At 38.5% G+C, this 19,094-nt stretch overlaps 1 protein-coding gene across 2 annotated transcripts in view; it reads left to right on the forward strand.

The window, feature by feature from the left end:
- Positions 1-18,568, forward strand: part of MAMDC2 (MAM domain containing 2) — a 56,166-nt gene extending 37,598 nt beyond the window's left edge. The window contains exons 8-14 of one of the 2 annotated variants that reach the window (XM_063423161.1): positions 1,260-1,406; positions 2,299-2,564; positions 12,684-12,777; positions 14,486-14,638; positions 16,384-16,643; positions 17,232-17,316; positions 17,624-18,568. In XM_063423161.1, coding sequence (XP_063279231.1) covers positions 1,260-1,406; positions 2,299-2,564; positions 12,684-12,777; positions 14,486-14,638; positions 16,384-16,643; positions 17,232-17,316; positions 17,624-17,685 — 1,067 coding nt within the window. In that variant the 3' untranslated portion in view covers positions 17,686-18,568. Of the gene's footprint in view, positions 1-1,259; positions 1,407-2,298; positions 2,565-12,683; positions 12,778-14,485; positions 14,639-16,383; positions 16,644-17,231; positions 17,317-17,623 lie in introns of those variants that run through there. The other variant, XM_063423162.1, reaches the window with a different exon arrangement.
- The last annotated feature ends 526 nt before the right edge of the window (positions 18,569-19,094 follow it).

The raw sequence follows: 19,094 nt of genomic DNA on the forward strand, positions 1-19,094 counted from the left end.
ATTTTTAATCAACAATAGTCTTGATGTTAGCCAGCATCTACTAAACATCTATTTGATGTTAGCCAAATGGAGGAAAAGGTACCAGAGTAATAAACTTGCTCAGCAAAGAATGAATCAGAGTATAGGTTTAATGCCACGTGGTAGTGCTCGACTTGCGTTTTCTTTAACTAGGAAAGCAGAGGTGGGAGGCCACGGCTGCAAGAAGAATAAGACACATAGGCAGGACTTAGATTTGGCCAGTCTGAGGCTGAAAATTCCTCAGGCATCAGTCCAAAGCCAAAATTTTTCTTCTACTAAAGCTGATTGTCTGTGTACCTCCCCCTGCTGGAAAAGCTGTCTTAGTCTCCATGCAGAAGGGCCATGTGTGCTGCTGTGGAGTGATGTACACCATGTCCTGTGTCTGGATTCCTGGCAAAGCCAAAATTCGCATGTTAGCTTTGGGTTGTGCCCCTCCTTCCCCAAGCACCTTCCACAAAAGACTGGTGAGGCCTTTGTAGAAGTAGAAATGTTTTACTTACTAGCTTGCCTCATGCAGCAGGGTCACTTTTTTCAGACTGAAGCAAGTCCTGACCCATGAATTCCACACTGCAGGTTGAAAGGGAGCCATCAGCAGGGCTGGTGGGATGGGTCTTAGCTCTGCTTTTAATTAACTTTACTATAAATGTTTCAGCTTTCTTCACTGCAGTGCTAGCACTGTGTGAGGCAAGCTCCAGAGGAAAGTAGCCATGGGGTGGTACATGAACTAAAAACTATTTTGCTTACCTACTTGCAGCATGCATATGCACATATGTTACACATAACTATAGAAAGGATTTTTAGGAAGTGCTCTTTAAAAAAAAACCATTAAATGTTGATACTTTACACACACACAGGCATACAGACACTCATTTTGTCCTAATGATCTTTTGAATGTAGGAGCATATGAAAACAAATGGTCTGAATGTCTTTGTGAATTATGTCCTGAAGGAAGAATCTGGTCTTAATATCTGTAGCTTATTTGTGTTTTAGGTGGGCTATGAAGCAGGTTTTCTCCTGGCTCCAGAAAAAATGTAAGAATATAAGACCAACTTGCAATAGAAATTTGATAGTTTTATTTCAGCATGGCTGTGCATGATATACATGTATCATCTTTGCACATGCCTATCTTCTGTAAAGAAAAGCAAGACAAATCAAAGTATGCTTTGGCATCCTTCTGCATCAAATACCCATGCTTATCACATTGTACGCATCCTAACAGAACATATGCATCTTTCTTTTAGGAACTCCTTTCAATCTTGCCAACGCAGGCTGCAATTTTGAGGAAGATCTGTGTAATTTTTACCAAGAGCACAAAGATGGTCCAGGATGGAGCAGAGTGAAAGTGAAGCGCAATGTGTATAGAACAGGAGATCACACTACTGGATTCGGTGAATCAAAACTGCTTCTTCCTAGAAGTGTAAAATGATATAGAAATGTTATGGACAAGGTTATATGAAGGTTAACCTATTGTATCATTGTTCACTCTGTTAAGTAATATCACTGGCACAATGGTTAACTTACCACAGCGCAACTCTCTGCTATTAAAAATCAGTTTTCACACCTTGGTCCTGTCTGGAACTCTGGCTGTGCTTCCCCATGCATAGCGGAGGAAGGTCACCTATTGAATAATCAGGCAGGGCCATAAATCAGATATATCTTCACTATACTGCTCTGCAGCTGCTGGAGGGATGAATCCACAAAAATATGGCACTAAATATAATAATAGGCTAATGCATTGTTTTTAGAGAGGAAAAGTGGCCTTTTAGCTCTTCTAGGCTTAGGATAGTTGATGTTTTTAAGGGAAAACAGAAATATTGTATAGTGAAATCACATGGAGAAAGGACTGCTAATAAGTTCTAAAATTCAGACATCTCTTTGTGTAGAGTATTCATGGTTATTAATCATATGCACTAAAGTCTCAGGTCTTTATACTTGGTGCAGGGAATAATAGGCCTTGTGCCCCACCCTCCATTTTTTTTGTCTCACAGTGGTAACCCTGAAAAGGCCAATTTTCCAGTGAGGCCTGCAGACCAGGGAATTTTTCAGGATAAATTTGATAAGTGCTTATTTGTGTTAACTGACCCGTGTGCCAGTTTAGCTAGAAGCAGACAGGATGCTTTTGGAAAAAAATGGTTATTTCCTGTCAGAGTGTGATAATCTATTTCTTGCCAGTTGGAACTGTTTGTATAACCCAAGTCTGATGCAGTAACAGAAACTGCTTTAATAGCAAATCAGCTGTGCTAATAGCATATTAAATAAAATAATTATGCTGCCTTGCAGGTTATTATTTGTTGGCAAACACAAAGTTTACATCACAGCCTGAGTACATTGGACGTCTGTATGGCCCAACCCTGCCAGGAAACTTGCAGTTTTGCCTGCGTTTTTTTTATGCCTTATATGGGTTTTTCAAGATGAGTGGCACTCTTGCAGTTTATATCTTTGAGGAGAATCATGTTGTTCAAGAGAAAATCTGGTCTGTCTTGGACTCTCCAAAGGGAGTTTGGACTCAAGCTAAAATCTCCTTCAAAAAGCCTATGCCTTGCAAGGTAAGAGCCAAGTCTTCAAATTTGCTGAATTCTGAGAGGAGATTTTCCTTGCTTTCTCAGAGTTCTTTGTTATACATGGATTAATCCTAAGTGAGCAATAACTGCAAAGTGTATTAACTGGAGATTTCACCAGGGAGCTCTTACAAAAGCCGTTGTGTCTTGGTTTCTCAGCATGCTCCACATCCTCTCGTTTTTGTTTGCCCGTTTCCTATGTGAGTCCTATGATTGTCATAGTCAGTTACAGATTTTAATTAATCTAAAAAGTACTGGTAAGTTCTGGTCAAAATGCAGAGCTGGACATAGTTCCCTAAACTCAACTGCTGGCTTACAATGTGGAACCAGAAGTCAGTGTAAATGAGAGCAATGGACTTGAAGAATTTGCAGTGTCTCATTGGAGAGGTCATTACGTTATCTCAGCAAGTTAATAACACATTGGTACTTAACATCACCTCCTGAGTAAGTTCTTAAGCCATCATAATTCCTCATCTCCACTCTTTTACAAAGACTGAGTTTTACACAGATTTTTATAAGTGCTACTTCTGTAGTTACCCTGATTTCTGTAACAGGTTTTCACTATCAGTGAGTTGTCTAAGAAGAACCAGATGGATCACTACATGTTGACCAGAGTGTGATGATATGATGAATATATGCATGGAAGCTTGTCTTGCAACTCTTTCTGAATTAAAGACAAACATCTTCAATATTTTGTCTGCTACAAATCAATTTTTGAAATAACAGTATTACTGACCATAAAAGGTCACCAGAAAGCAGCTGCCTAACAGTTTGAGAGGCAAATTTATGTTTAAGATTTCAATCCTAGTTTTTGGGTAGTGTTTCCTGTCAGATACCTGATGGCTTTAAATTTCAAAGGGTTTTAATGTACTTTATCCATAAAACATAACAGAATTTATAATTCCCTTTCAACTTTAGAAAATAAAAACAGCATTTTATTAGTGCCCAGCAAGAGTATACTAGAAAAGTTTCTCACAGTACCATCCCAAGATATTTGCAGACAAGTTAAAATGGCAAGCTTGTAATTTACTTTTCTCATCTCCTATGTTTAGGTATTCCTTTATTACTTCTGGAAAGGTTTAGTAGCTTATGTAGCATAATCAGCTGCATGAGTAGTGATGACATGTGAGCATAACCGTTAAAACCAGCTGACAGCCTTGGAAGTGGCAGGTTTTTTAGAAAAAAAACCCCTTGTAAATCAGACACTTACATGGAAAACTTTTTCCAGCATGAATTTGTGAAGAACAATTTTTCTTTTCCTAGAAGTCAGGATATGTAGAAAAAGTTGTGAAAATGCTTGCCTTGCTGCTTCTGAGCCTGAATTTGTGTAGGAGGGGGAGAAACACCATGCTCTGCATGTTTATTGGCCTCTGGCAATTCTCAACAACCTTCTCTGGGTGCTTCAGGTCTTGTGAAAGTCTTCCTTCCCATGAAAACAAGTTGCAAAATGTTGAGGAGGCATTTCTCAAATATCACTAAATGTGATATTTATTGGGCTTTACAGAAGTCAGCATGTGTTCAGCAAACCAGAATTCAGGCACCCCTTAGCTAAATAACTATGTATTTGGAAGGGGGTTCCATTTAAAGGATTTTCCTTAAACAAGCAGAAGAAAATGGGTGAAGTTCTGAAACATATTAATATGGAAAAGTCCATCAAGGTATGCAAATATTGCCAAAGTAAGCATGTCTGCTTAAGGCAGAGGATGAAAACCTGGTGTGGTTACAGGCTGTCTGCTTGTAATATTCAGAAGTAGGCTTGAATGAAATTGCACAGTGAACTTGATTCTGGCTTTTCCTTGCAATCTCATGCCCAGCCCTTCAACCTTAATACTTTTAAAAGTGTCTTTGTGCTTTATTTTGTTTGTTTCTTCTTTTCCAAGCTAACAGAAGGAAACAAAGAATTACTGTATGGCACTGTGTAAGCACTCAGATTAGTTATCTGTGCAGATGTGTCTGCCTAGCACATAGTGAAATAGCTGGCAAAAACCATTCGTTTCAATGTAGGGCAGCTGTGGAGGTGGACCAGAGCATCTTCTGGCTGGTAGAAAGGAGTGGTGGAAACCAGCAAGTAAGGGGTTACACTTCAGGTTCTGGAGGGAGACAGTGCTAAGAAACATGACTGAAGCTCGACCTCTCTTGTCCTGTCTCCTGCAACCTGTCCTTTTATCTCATGCATCCTCACTGAGGCATCTTTAATCTAACCTGTCCCATAGGCAATGAACCACCCCTCTGACCCTCACCCCAATCCTCATCTTACTCTCAGCTCTGGATATTCCAATCTTTTTTCCTAATACTATTCATGTTCCGTCTTGTTTGCCCTGCATGTCCCATTTCTTACAAATTTTAGTTTCTCAAAAACTAATGACTTGACAAAAATGATAGAACTGGCATAAAGATCAGACTCTTGACACTTTTCTGCTCCTACTCCAAAGACTAGGAGTGCTCAAGCTTTTCACACATTTTTGTTGTTGTTGTTTAATACGGGTAAAATAAACCCTTTTTGCTAGCCTTTTGTTCGGAAATGATGGAACTCTTTTGGATTAAATCTTCCAAAACAAGGCTGTAGCAAGGACCTAGCATGGAAAATCTGAGCTGAAATCTTTGTGTCTTGGCAATGTTACAGGCAAGTGAAAAACAGTCTTTTAGTGAAGTGGTCTCAAGATAGGGCTGCCACCTTTCCTCTAATACAGATATAGTGATTGATGTGCCTATTTTGTTGCTTTATGAGATGTATCATATGTAGACTTGGATGGTAAGAAGTTGTAGGCATGCACAGTAGTCTGGCTGAGCAGCTTCTTGGTTACCAGGAACAACTTTTAGATTGGGTCAGCCCCTGCGGAAACAGTAAGCAGTCTTCTGGTGGTTCTTTAGCCAGTCAAGTCAGTGACAATCATATGTCCTGAAGGTCAAAATGATTTTTCTTCCAGAAAATAATAGATCTAAAATAACTGATTACCCACATCCTTCAATAACTGATTACCCACATCTTTTTTCAATATAAATACTACTCCCAAAGTTTTGGAAATGAATGATATAAAATCCATATAATATGTTTTAGTTTTGATAGCATATTTGTTTGCATCAATAACAAGATGCAGATTTTCATTGCTTTGTTTCTGTAATGGGTTTTGCAAGTTCTTTTTGAAGTAGCTAACTGCGGTCTGGCACAAGCTGATGTCTTGGGTTCTGTAAGCAGGAAATGTGAAGCTAGCCAGCTGGCCTTAACTTTAAAAATAAAATGTTTTAAAGGTGAGGCAGGTATGATTCAGCTAAGCAAGTCATAAATGTCTATGCCTACTTATATACATACATACCTACATGTTTGTGTGCATGTATATTTATATGTGTGTGCACATACTGCAAATATATATGCTGATAATGCTAGTGAGAAGGCAGGGAATTTTAAGTCCTGATTTCTTAATTTGTACTTGCAGCACTGTCTCTCCTAGTTGGTGTGAGTACCTATGATCCTATATACATACAGTGTATATTGATTTATACTGCATCCAGGGAATAAGTGTGAGAAGAAAGAAATGAAAAAAAATCTAATGTTTTTTGAAATCACTTAAACCCTTCATGGTTTATTGTATAAGCCTCTGGAAGGCCAGCAATAAAACCTAAATCTGAAATATGTAGATTATTTTCAGTTGATTGACTGTAGTGAAATTGATCTTTCATGCCAATACACATCAGAAAAATGTAAGAGCTAACTGAAAGAAAATTTCACATACCATTTGCATCCTTGAGAAGCTCACACGAGCTATGAAGCAAGAATATATATTTTAATACTGTGTGTGTATGTGTGTGTGCATGTGTATGTGGGTAAACATCAGCATGGAAAAATACTTCTTTTATGCAACTTTCCAATGATATCCAAATACCTAGATTAAAATGAAGGCTTGAGATCAGTTGGGTCTGCTTTTATCAATTCTGCTAATTCCTGCTAGATTCGGGTTACCATTCTGAGGCTCAGGTTTTTGAAAACAAACATCTTGTGTTCTTTAGCCATCATGCAAGCTTTTTCAGTGTTACCTGATAACATAGTGCTTGAACCTCCCAAAGAGTTCAAAATCAAATCCTAAGAAAGGTAATTCACATAACAGTCTATCCTACTTTCATCAGAGCTGTGGCTGCATTTTTGAGTTTTCATTCCTTAACTATTCTTTTATTCTTCTTTGATGTTTTTTTCCTCACTCTCTTACCTTGAGTTTGTCTATTTGCTCTCATTCATCCTCCATAACTACTTTTAGTTGCAATTGTGAGAAAGGAAAATCAAGTGACTCAGTGTTGCACTTGAATATTTACATGCTTTAAAATAAAGAAAAGAGAGGTCTTTCTCAGAACTACACTGAGAAACTTTGCTGTAAGGTGCTGTGGAGGCCAGTACTACACATATATTTTATAAAGGATTTAAGAAAATCATGGAAAATAGATCTCACAATGACTGTAAACACAGTGGTTCAGTTGTGACCTCCAAATCAGGAAGTTCTTCAGCTTTTTATGGGTTGGACATAATATAAAAGTTTTAGTGCCAGTTTTTTTCTTTTACTGTTTTTCCTAAATATCTGTTATAACTCTGCTGCCTTCCTGGTACTTGATCTGAGTGGTTTTGGACCTTTCTTCTCACATAATCATCCTGATGATGCTCAATGTTAAATTATTCTAGCATTTATTTATCTTTGCTGGCTAGATTTCCTGCTTGTCCACCAAAGTCCTAGATAAATGACTAAATTAATCTTGGATAAACAATTAAATCCTAGATCCCTGTGATCAAGTCACTAGTATGAAAAATAGAGTTCTCCAGCCAGGTGCCAGCTGGCGGAGGGCAGACATCCTCATCCTCGCCTCCTCCTCCTCCTCCTTTGAAAAACTCACTTGTGTCAAATAAAAGAACTTTTTGGTACTGTTCCAACCCAAGTCTTCCCACAATGAGGTATGCATCCTAAAGGGCTGGAATGACATGCATTTTTATAGGACAGTCCTTCTGTCATTTCTTCCCTTACCTTTTAAAATAAGAAACTTCTTGAAGAACAGTCACCAGAAATACTTGTCTAAAATAAGAATGGTAGAGTTTGGAAACAGTAGGATAGTGCTGCAAAGTGTGAACCTTAGATCCTGTGGTGCTTGATACATGGTTATGGAAACAGCATACTGGAAACTGAAAAAGTTACTCACTGCCTAAATGGCCTTGCATCTTCATCTCTGATCCTTAACAGACAGGAAACTGTTTGACTGGAATGAGGATATAGAGCCCTTACAGTAGATTTCTGGAAATCTGAGAGAGTGGAGGGGAACAGATGAGAATATCAGTGTCCTGTATATATTTGTGTGCAGGCAGTGTTCTCTACTAGGCTGTTCAATCTAGCAAGAAGAGATGTAGGATATGGCATTATATTATTCTGTTAGCTTTATGTTTCTCTTTCATTGTTTGTTTCTACCCTTGGACAGGAAAAGTGTTCAAAAATACTTGTTCAACCGCCACAAGCTTACTACCAATCTTATCCAATCATTTATGTAGAAACTTTCATATTACATTATTTTTCCCACAGAAGTTCATTGTAGTTGCATGGCAAGAAATTGAACTTGCCTGGCAAAGGCCATTTTAAATCAATTTATTTTAAAGGACAGAAGCTTGCAAATATTCTAATTTTGGCTTAATAGCTTACTTGGGTTCTTGATAAATGAGTTTCTGACCATTTAAGCCAAAAAAATACAAGCCACTTAAAATCTAGTTTTATTAAGTTACTTATGAGTCATTTGATGTACACTTAAAACATCTGTATTGAACAACCCTGAGACAGTCAGAATGGTTTTCTCACCCCGTGTGGTCAGTCCCTGGCTTACATGCTTATATGGCTGTTTATTTGCACAATAAACTGACTGAAGTGACTGACTTTTTAATTTGACTGAAAAGTCAGGCTCCCTCTCTTGTGAAAACATCTTGACTGCTTCTTCGTGTCAGGTCACACTTTCGTTTCTAGTGCTCAAATCATTTTTTGATTTTGTTCATCTGAGTTTTGTCTCATTCTGAGGAAGTTAAAACAGAAGCTTCTCAGGAAAAAAACCCCCTCAGATTCCACTATAACTGTCCTTTTTCTTTAGGAAATTGAACTTTAAATGTGTCTAAGTGACAAGACCAAGTTTTGTGTCTACACAGATTTACAGTGTGTCATTGTCCTGGTTTAGGGCAAATTTGGGAGGAAACTCTCAAAGGGGTCCCTCTAGAAAGCAGATACAAGCAGCCCCTCCCCCCACTGGTTCGGGAAAAACTTTCCTTGGAGAAAAGTGGAAAAACATGTTTATTTAACAAAGTATTCACAAGCATTAAAAAATAATAATATTAAACAATGGAGCCTCTCTCTGCTGTGAAGAGGTGGCAAATTCAGGAAGTCCTTGTCGTGGGATGTGTCTCGGCTCACTCAGTCTCTCATCAGTCCCTCCGATCTCTCATCAGTCCCTCCGGCACTGGAAAATGACGTCCTGGGCACCAGTGGGCCACAGGTGTGACCGCCTGGTGTTTTCTGGATTTTCAGTCCAGAGCAGGCTGATCCAGAGCAGGGGAGCTTCTCTGCCTCAGCTAGCTAGAAAATATTTAAAAAGCAAAGGAGAGCTCTCTCCCACTGTCAGACAGCACAGTCCATGAGAGGGAATGCAGAGGAGTGAGTGCAGGTTTTGAAAACAAATGGTGCACTCCTTCTGTCCCCTCCCTCACTCTTGGAACCAGTCTTAAGTGCAGAACTCAATATCCAGCATAAATAGAACAGACAGCTGGGGATACAAGCATCATCAAGTCACTCCAGGACAGTAATTTAAACCTAGCAATATTCATTAGAATGGAATAAGATAAATTACCTTTCTGCAGAGGCATCGTTTGCTTTTAAGTCACCAGATTGGGCTGCTTTCATGTTTTTCTTCTGTTCAGCTGATCTGGCTCTCTAATTGAGCAATATGTATATGTTCAGGGACAAATAAGGAGGAAAGAAAATACACAGAACATAGAGAGATCCAAGGGATTCTTTTCTCCTTTTGTCCTGTTCTCAGTCCAGCTCCCTCCAAACCTCCTCTAGCAAGCTTCCCCATTAGTCCCTCCTTACACTGGATGTACATTATTACATGTTCTCCTATTTCTTCTCCTCTAAAAGCAGATTAACTTCATATGCATGTGAGTTTTAACTCACATTCTGCTTGCAGAGTCACCAAGTGCTAAGTCTGAAAAGTCTCTTCTACCTCACCCAGTATCTGCAGCACAATCCAACGTGGTGTTTTGGCAGGAGCTTGCTCACCTGGCCGTTCTCATCTGGCATTGCCCATACCTTATATCATCCAGGATAAGTGCTAAGAAAGGATTATTGATACTTTGAGACTGAAGGCCAGGACCATTGACTAAGAACTGCAAGATAAACAAACCAGGGGCATAAGCTGGGGCAATGGTTTGGAAGGAGAATGATGCCCTAGCTGTGTCCTGTTATTGGAGCAAAAAGAGACATGAGAGATATGTTTTATTTTTCAGTAACACAGGCAACAATGGCCTGCACTGGATATTGTTTTTAGTTTAACCTCCAAAATACCATGTGAATCCAGGAATATCTGTTACCTAGCTTGAAACAATCAGTATGTTGTTCATCTGCCATGCTTTATGATGAAAAAAGATGAGCACAAAGAATCCCTTGTCTTCTCCAAGGCATGAGATAAAATAATAAAATTTTATTTTGGAAAAATTGACCTAGCAAATATTTTAATTCAAAAAAAGAACAAATGTAAAGCATCTTGAGATTAGTTCTATTGAGACTGTAAGAAGGATTCAGAGATCTGACACAGTGTGAAAGTGAGTAGCTGAGTAAATCCAAGTTGATACAGTTTTGGTAGGTAAAGTTCAAATAATCAAATTTTTGCTTCATGATAGAAAAGGATATTTACAACAGAAGAAGAATGAGTAAATTGAACCTGTGAATAAAATATCCTAGTCCATTGCCTAAAACTAAACCAAGAATGTGTCAACAAAATAAATTGAAGGGACTGTAACAATTTCATCACATTTGCTATAGCCAATACTGAAAACTCTGCACTCCCAAGTAGAAGCTCCCAAGCAGAAGCTCCCAAGTAGAAGAGTTTGTAATTTAATCCCTGGGAAATTATGAAGTCTTCTCATGGCATTGTGTTGCTCAACACCACAAAAATCAAGTGGAAAAATAGTGAAGCTTAAGCTACAGATGGCAAAGCTGAACAAGTTTACAATTGTCACTGAATCAGATCAATCCTTTGGTTGTACTGGTTCAATGGCCCTTCAGAGACCACAGTTATTGTTTTGATGCTTTTGACATGGAGGGTTTTCTGCAGGATCCAATGGGTAGTTACATACCTTGTATTGAACAAATTACTGCATTCTAAGAATAAAGAACTTAATCCTGCTCCCAATGGTGTCAAAATGAAAGCATTACTTCAAACATGACTTCACAGTGTGGAAATGCTGTTTAACAAATGAGGACTCACTTTACACTTACATGTGTGGTTTTCTGATTATTCATGGGTTTAGGGCTACAATATGTCTTTAGTTTATTACAAATGTTCACCAGAATGCATTTATTAAAATTCTGGCAAATTATGTTCACACAATGTCAGTATCTCATTTTACACTTATTTTATGCTTTTTTCCGAAAGATGCTACCATTTTTTAAGGATTGCCCCTGTGTCCTAAGAACGGACTTACAAAGTATGAAACAGTTTTTTGTCCTGTTAAACCTTGAGGCTAAGATACAGCTCTACAGTGGGAAGAAAAAAAAAAAGGTGTGGGGTTTAGGCCACCATATGCTGAGCAGTTTTGCATTCTGGGCAGACGCACTCTGACTCCACACCAGTGGCCGTTTACGAGACAGATAATCAACAGTAACCAGGATTGGTAGCACTAAATGGTAGAGTTACAAAAATTGCTCCACTCTGGGCAGCATAATGCATACGTACTTCAAAGTTTTTGGTGTAGTTATGTTCCAGGCTGTTTTTTAAGCAGATGAGTTAATAAATAGTACATAGCAAAACAAACTGGCAAAATAGCATGTAGGTACCATATTGAAGGTGTTACCAAGCCTACTAGAAGAGAACATACTAAATAATGCTCTAACAACTTTTAAAAGACTTTTTATATCCACATGAAACTCGTCAGTGAGCATTTAACCTCAAATATGTAACTGAGGTGTTATCCAGAAGATTAAATAGTTAGAAGTGACACTAATTCATCTGCAAGCACTAGCATAGACCTCAACACAAAGGAATTGTTTTGAAAAGCTGCTCCCAAATTATGGTCATAACCTCAGCAGTCAGACAGATGGTTTGGAGTGGCTGGCCAAGAAAATTGCCAGCAGTGTTTTCACAAAATAAATCCTAATGTGCTTTCTGTAATTCAAACAGATCTGTCAAACTTGGCAGAAGGGCAACTGAGAGTTTTCCAGTTTCTTTACATTTTATTTTATTATCTCATGAGTGACTTGTATTTTCCATGTTAGAATTAATATTTACTCAAATCAATGATCTTGGATGTTTTTATTAATCTTCACAAACTCAGATGAACACTGAATTATGCATAACATTTCTCCTGCTCTATGATACCATGGCACTGAGTCATATATGAATAATCCCATTTTGAGTTTCAGTTCATCTCTATTATTCTTTGCTTTTTGCCACAGCCATTCTTGACCATCACTCTGCATTACTCTTTCAAATTTATTTTTTCATGGATAAAACCTCCTGGTTTTCAAGATAAGATAGCTGAGGATATTTGTGCTGTTCTTGTTGGGTGTTGGGCAATAAAAAAAACCTCAGAGAGTCATGTTTTCTCGCAGACAAAAAAATACTCCAGTAAAATGGGAACTACATATAAATATACATAATTTGCATATAAAAGTGAGAAAATATTTTCTGTTGATTGAAAACTTACTTTTAGTCCCCACCGGAAAAGACATTCCAGTCACTGGCAGAATGTGCCAAGACAAAGTGGTTCCATTTATCCTGTTCTGTAGATTTCAAAATTATTTGTGCATTTGGAAAAAACCACTAATATTTCTGACTCTTAACAGTGCCAGGTTTTGTACCTGAAACTTCCTTCCTGTATTGCAGGTTGTCTTTGTCAGCTGGTGTAAAAGCTTCTGGGACTGTGGACTTGTGGCACTGGATGATATATCATTAAGCCTGGGAAGCTGCCAGGCTGCAGGTAAGACCATGTGTATTTGTCATTCCAACAGCTACTATCCTTTTGAGTAAGAGTTCATCATACACCTTCATTTTCCAAGCCTATCCTACAGCTGCCTTCATCCTGTTGTGGTTTCTTGTATTTTCTTTTTCCAGTAAGTATTGCATAAATTCTATTTTTGCAAAGTAGGAAACATCAAGCAAGGACCAGGTTTTGCTCACAGGGGTACCAGCTAACTCCTAATAAATTTCAGTGACTCCAGAGCTGTTGTGAATGGTGAAAGGTCCTTTGAGGGCATAAAATAACCCCAAAGTTCAGCTGAGTGGAAAGTAGTTTTCAAATGGTCTTTAAAAAGCCAGGAATGGACCCCAAAGCAGTATTTTTCAAAATACAGCATTATTTTTTTTAGGTGAGATGTACAGTTATGCAAGGCCAAGATACAGCCTTACCTGAGCTGCAGTTCTTTGATGAAGACAGAGAAGAGTAGTCCAAGATTCCCTCTTGTAGTGGGAGGAACTGAATAGCTTTCAGCAAAACTTTATCCTCTGACATGCACAGGCTGACCCCTCTGAACTCACCAAACTCCCTCTTCTGTGGCTTTGTAAGGTTTGACAATACAATGATTGTATCCTAATTAAAAAAAACATTCTCATGAGACAGGCACAAGCTACAATCATGTTCTTCTTTGGAATAAAGCCATACCTTTGGAATGGTCCTAATCACTTTTTAATGTCCTCTTTTGATTTGGCTTCTTGCATTCAGGCTTATAAAATGGAGAGAAGCCTATGTACAAAACAAGATAACATTTTCTAAACTATTTCCAGTAGTTGTCTGTTTTGCCTTGCTGTAATTTGTAAGTAATTGGAAAGGGAACCAAAGGTGCAGAACTGGTATTTGGGTATATAGTCGTGTCATGGCTTGTCTCTGATGGCAGCAAAACAAATGCCTGAAAAATGCCAGAGGTATCAAGGCTTCCTCCTCTTCAAAAGGTTGCGGCAACTCAAAATGCCTGCTTCTGAGTGACAAATTCAGATTACCTGACAAAAGCTTCCTGGCATGCACCTGAATAATATCACCTTTTGTATGATCTAATGGAATGGAAATAATGAAAATACTCTAGTAATCGCAGCTCTGTGGTCTGTTGTAGGCTGCAGTAGAATTGGTGCCAAAGGAACAGAGCAGAGCTAAATGTGGCATTGATTTCAGTTCACAGAAACTCCAGTCTTTGACAAGGTTCATTTATTATGCACATTATACATGCTGGGATTTATTAACCTCCTTGGGGTGCCAAAACAATGAAGAAAATTACACTGGTAATTCCATAACATTCTATAACAGAGCCTGTTATAGAATCATAGAATTGCTAAGGTTAGAAAAGACCCCTAGGATCACTGAATCTAACCATTAAAACTAAAAGACCTCATAAGATCATCTAGTCCTAAGCACTGTTGTGAAGACTAATAAACCGTTTTTAAAAATCCTAGGACTAGTGAATCCTAGTCATTGAGCTAGACTAGGGCACAGATTTTCCCAAAGATGTGAAGAAAATGAAATTAAATTTTATCCAACAGTCTGAAGGTAGCTGGTATAAGCTTGTGACTATTGTAAGCATTGCCAGGTAGCTGTAATTGATGGCAGCAGGTGAGGAAATGCAATACATTACTTGTGTAATCTCTCCATATTTCAATCTAATGCATTTGACGTTTTAAACTATATTCTCTCCTTACAGATTTGCTGCTGCCCAGTCCTGGAGAATGCACTTTTGAAAAAGATGAGTGTGTGTTTACCCAGAAGAAGAGAGGTCGTGGGAGCTGGCACAGGAAGAGGGGTCCAACTCCCACTTCCTACACTGGACCAAAAGGAGACCACACTACTGGGGTAGGTAAGTTGAGTTCCACATTGAACTTTCAGAACAGAGATTGACAGTTAATAAAAAATACTAATTAAATATTTTAAATTACAATCCAGAAGATAAAGCTTTTACTCTTCTATTCAGAGAAGTTACTAATCAAATGAAGTAAGCACATTATGCAGACTCATGAGGGGTTTTGAGAATATGACATTTAATCTGAATTATCTGATGGCCATGTGGATAATTTGGTTGTCACATCCCAAAGCAGCCTTTTCCTTGGGAGCTTAAAGAAGAGGATGACTGTCCAGACCCCACAGAAAAAGCTCCTTCCAAACTTCCAGTTTATGTGAATATTCCTTGAAACTGACTTTAGAACTACTTTCAGTTTATGTAGACATTAAGTAGTCTGAGAAGTGAGGCTGATAGCTTGACTTTAGAACTGAGAGCCTTTTAAGCCTGGTCTGTGACAATGATTATTCCTTAGTTCATCTCTTAGCAGCAAGCTGTGCAAGTGATTTGGATTCTTCTACATCAACACCTTTGGGTTCAAACTTAAAAGAAAACATGAAGAATAAAAGAGATCCCACAAGCCCTTTATCTTGAAAATGTGCTCCACAAACTTACTAGTGCAAGTTCAAGTATTTAGGCAGGTGGAACCCCCATCAACATGAGTGCACAGAAAACTGCATCACCATCAACCACAGCCTCAAGCATATCCTCAGATGTACAGGCAGCTGTCTCTGAGTTCCAATCAATCAATCTCTATCAAAGTGCAATTCCTGGTGTAAGAGCAGCTATAGTATATTCTTCCATTGTATTCTTTTCTATGGCTATGCATTTCAACAGAAATAACCAAGTTTTAAGGGTTCAGGTCATTAACTGGTGGAAGGCAAATTCATGCCCCTCATTCTGTCCGTCAGTTACAACCAGCTGGAGCAAACTGAGGTGTGTCAGAAGACTGAGGAGCATCCCCACACCCCATCTGCTGCCTAAAGAAACTGTTCTGTTTTGAGATACATGCTCTGCCAGCAGACAGTGAACTAAGATAATGCAGGAACTCTTCACACAGTCCCAATGCTTCCTTTTTGTGGTGTTAACTGCCTGTCTGTCACCACAAGTCCTGGGGGTAATATTGCCTTCAGAGGGAGAGGGAACTCCCAAGGATCAGTGAGACAGGCAGAATGCTGAGAGCTGCAACAGCAGCAAGTGGATGCTTGGAAATCTCTTGTGATACTCAGTAGTCCTATTTGCTGCACAAACCCCTAGTAAAGACATCCCCTCTGAGCCAGGTTGTAGTTTGGTGGCAAGCAGCAGTCAAGAGAGAGGGTGAAAAGGAAGATTATCTACAGCTGTAGGTCCATAACTCATACAGTGTTGGAGAATTCTCAAGTCAGTTTGTACCAAACCTAGTGCAATCCATTTCAAAGACTTTGTTGTTCACTCTGTATAAAAGATCCTTTAGTTAAAAATCAAAACCTAGAGCTCATATTACAGTATAATAAAATAACTTGCCTTTTTCTCTGAAGACTGAATCATACTTGTTGGAAAGACTAGACCATCTCTTGGCTTTATGAATTCAAACCCATCATTATTACAGTACACAATTATTACAGTACCTCAAATAATACAGTTTACAAATGCAGAAGTCTAAGAATCTTTATCAAAATAGTTTCAGTCATGGGGTTTTTTTTAATATAATGAGCATGTTGAGCATAATGAACATTCCAACATAATGTATCCTACTTTGCTAATATTTACTTGCATATCTTTTTAAGGATACTACATGTATATAGAGGCATCTAATATGGTCTATGGACAGAGAGCATACCTAGTTTCAAGATCACTAAGAGGAACATCTGGAAAACAGTGCCTGACATTTTTCTATCATATGTATGGAGCTGGGACTGGATTATTAAGTGTTTATCTGAAAAAGGAAGGGGATGATGAAGAGATACCTTTGTGGAGGAGGACAGGGGAACAAAGCATCTCATGGCTAAGAGGACTGATAGAATATGAAAGTAGTACAAACTACCAGGTAAGATAAACAGGCAAGAAGCAGTCACATTGGAATACTGAAGTGAACTATGTACTAGAAACCAAGTTTTGTTTAAAAAAATTAATAAACGAAAATGCTAAAACATAGATGGCATTGAATGGACACCTGAAGAACATGAAATAATGTAATTTTTTACAAATGAAGTTAGAGAGGGATTTATGAAAGATGTGAATAGGCTGCAAGTAAAAAAATAGTTATGAATTCAAAATTTCGAAAAAGTATTTAAATTTAAATATCATCATTTTTTTCAGTAGTGGTAGGGCTTTTTCAAGATCACTTGTGCAATTTCTTTTCCTTCAGCTGTCTGTAGCCCTGTCCAGATTTGACACAGCCATTGAGCTGTGATGAAACGGCAGCTTCTTGTAGGGTGGTCCTTCTAAGGGGGCACCAAGGACAAGGGATGATACAAAACTGAAGGTCCATCTAAGGAAAGGGGAAAATGAAAGGGAGAGGAAAGGCGAGGGGAAGGGAGGGCAGGGGAGGTGGTAAAGGGTATCCCTTGAATAGGTTGCATGACTATTATTTTGCTCAGTCCTTTCACCATTTGGATTCATGAAAATTTTACAGATTATTTTTGAAGCAATCCGTGGTGTGTCAATAAGAAGTGATACTGCTATTGATGATATTCTGTTCCAGGCAGGACCTTGTTTGGGTAAGTTTCAACATACCTTGTAAGAGACACCTGAAATTTACTGTGCTTGTTTGTGGGTGGGTGATATTTCCCTTAAGTCCTCTTTCAAATTTAATATCAGCTGGCTGGTTTAGTGCAGAACTTTTACTCTATAACAGGATGTGATATCATCCTCAGAATCTCAACTAGTAAAGTGGTCGTACACTTTTAAAAAACCACACAACAGTCCCATTTAAATCCAGCATGCTAATTAAATTCTGCTGTAAGTATTCTTCTGTATGACAAAAATAAAAATAATTACAGTATTTCTTCATTCTTTGTATTCCAGAAATGGAAGAAATTCAATTCTCATCAGGCTATCCTGACAGCTTAAATGAAATTGAGTATTAAATACAGTCTGCTGAAAGGAATTAAGCACACTGAAGAATTGTATGTGAGAAACTGCACGAACTATTTTAAAATATCTTATAAGTAAATACTGGACTGGTTTGAATACACACCAATACATAGGAAGAATTTGGAGCACTCATGTTCCTCACCTTTTAAATGAAATTATTGACTCAGGGCTTCTTAGACCATAATTTTTATTTCCTCTTTTGCATGAGGTATCAGTTATTAGATAAAGGCTTCCCATTTTGCACAAATCATTCATTTTTAATTTTTTAAATGTTTCTGGTGTACAAGTAAAAAGAGGAAATTCGAGTTGCACAATTGAAGTCCAATATTGTGTTCTCTTAAATCTGCATTCAGTGAATGTTTTGTGTTGGGGATAGAATGGATATAAGAAAATTATAAATGTTTTGAAATAACAAAGAAAATAGTGTTAACTACTAGTATTATCCCACAGGTTAAGTGCAATTATTCACATTGACAAATCTCTCTGGGAAACTTAACACTCTGCTGGCAAGTTTTTGTGATAGTGTATTACTTTACTGTAACAAATACATTTGTCAATAACAAACTCACTTCTAGTGTTCAGTATAATTCAGCATAAGATGCTGGCCTGTGGAATTATATGGAATGAAACACTTTAAAGCAATATGTTTTCTGGGATGAGAGTCTTCTTGTTTGTATTTTTTTATTAAATAAGTTTGTACACTTACAGAGAATGCACTTACACTTTGCCCAACCACAGATATCTTGCATTTATATTAATAGGAAACTGAATTCACACACCTTGTTATTTTCTAAGATTTTATGTATTTGTGTGTAAGGTTTTTTTTTTTTAATTACTATAAATTCCTAATAAAATGTAACTTTGAGTATCATCTTATTGCTCTGCTCTAGATTGCTGTCTTGGTTCAAAAGACAGTTGTCTGCTAAGGAAGGCGGGACTCTCCCTTGGAATGGAAAGTGTAAACTCCTTCCCTCCAAATTATTATTATTCTGAAATTAAGGGGCTCTCAGGCAAAGATATGAGAACAGGAATAACAGTTCTTTACTGGTATGTGTAATAAAGCAAACAACCAGCAACAGCTCTGGCATTAACAACAACCAGCACCAGGAACCAGTGACCCCTTCTCGGCCGCAGGTGCTTCCCCCTTCGGTGCAGTTCCGCTCGCAGCCGGCAGGGGCGCTGTGGTGCGGGCTCAGGGAGCACGCGGTGATGGTGGCTCGGCCCGGACGGGAAGGGATGGAGGAGAGGCTTTGCTTCCCAAACCCCCTGGGGCCGTCGATCCCAGTGCCCCAGCAGAAAGCTCTCAGCAGGCTGGGCTGGGAGGGGGTGCAGGGCTAGAGTGCAGCGAAAAACTCTCAGCAGTGCCAAAGAAGCAGCGGGGCGGGGCAGCAGTGATCTGGCT

The sequence above is a fragment of the Prinia subflava genome, chromosome Z (assembly GCF_021018805.1).
Source record: "Prinia subflava isolate CZ2003 ecotype Zambia chromosome Z, Cam_Psub_1.2, whole genome shotgun sequence".
Lineage (NCBI taxonomy): Eukaryota > Metazoa > Chordata > Aves > Passeriformes > Cisticolidae > Prinia > Prinia subflava.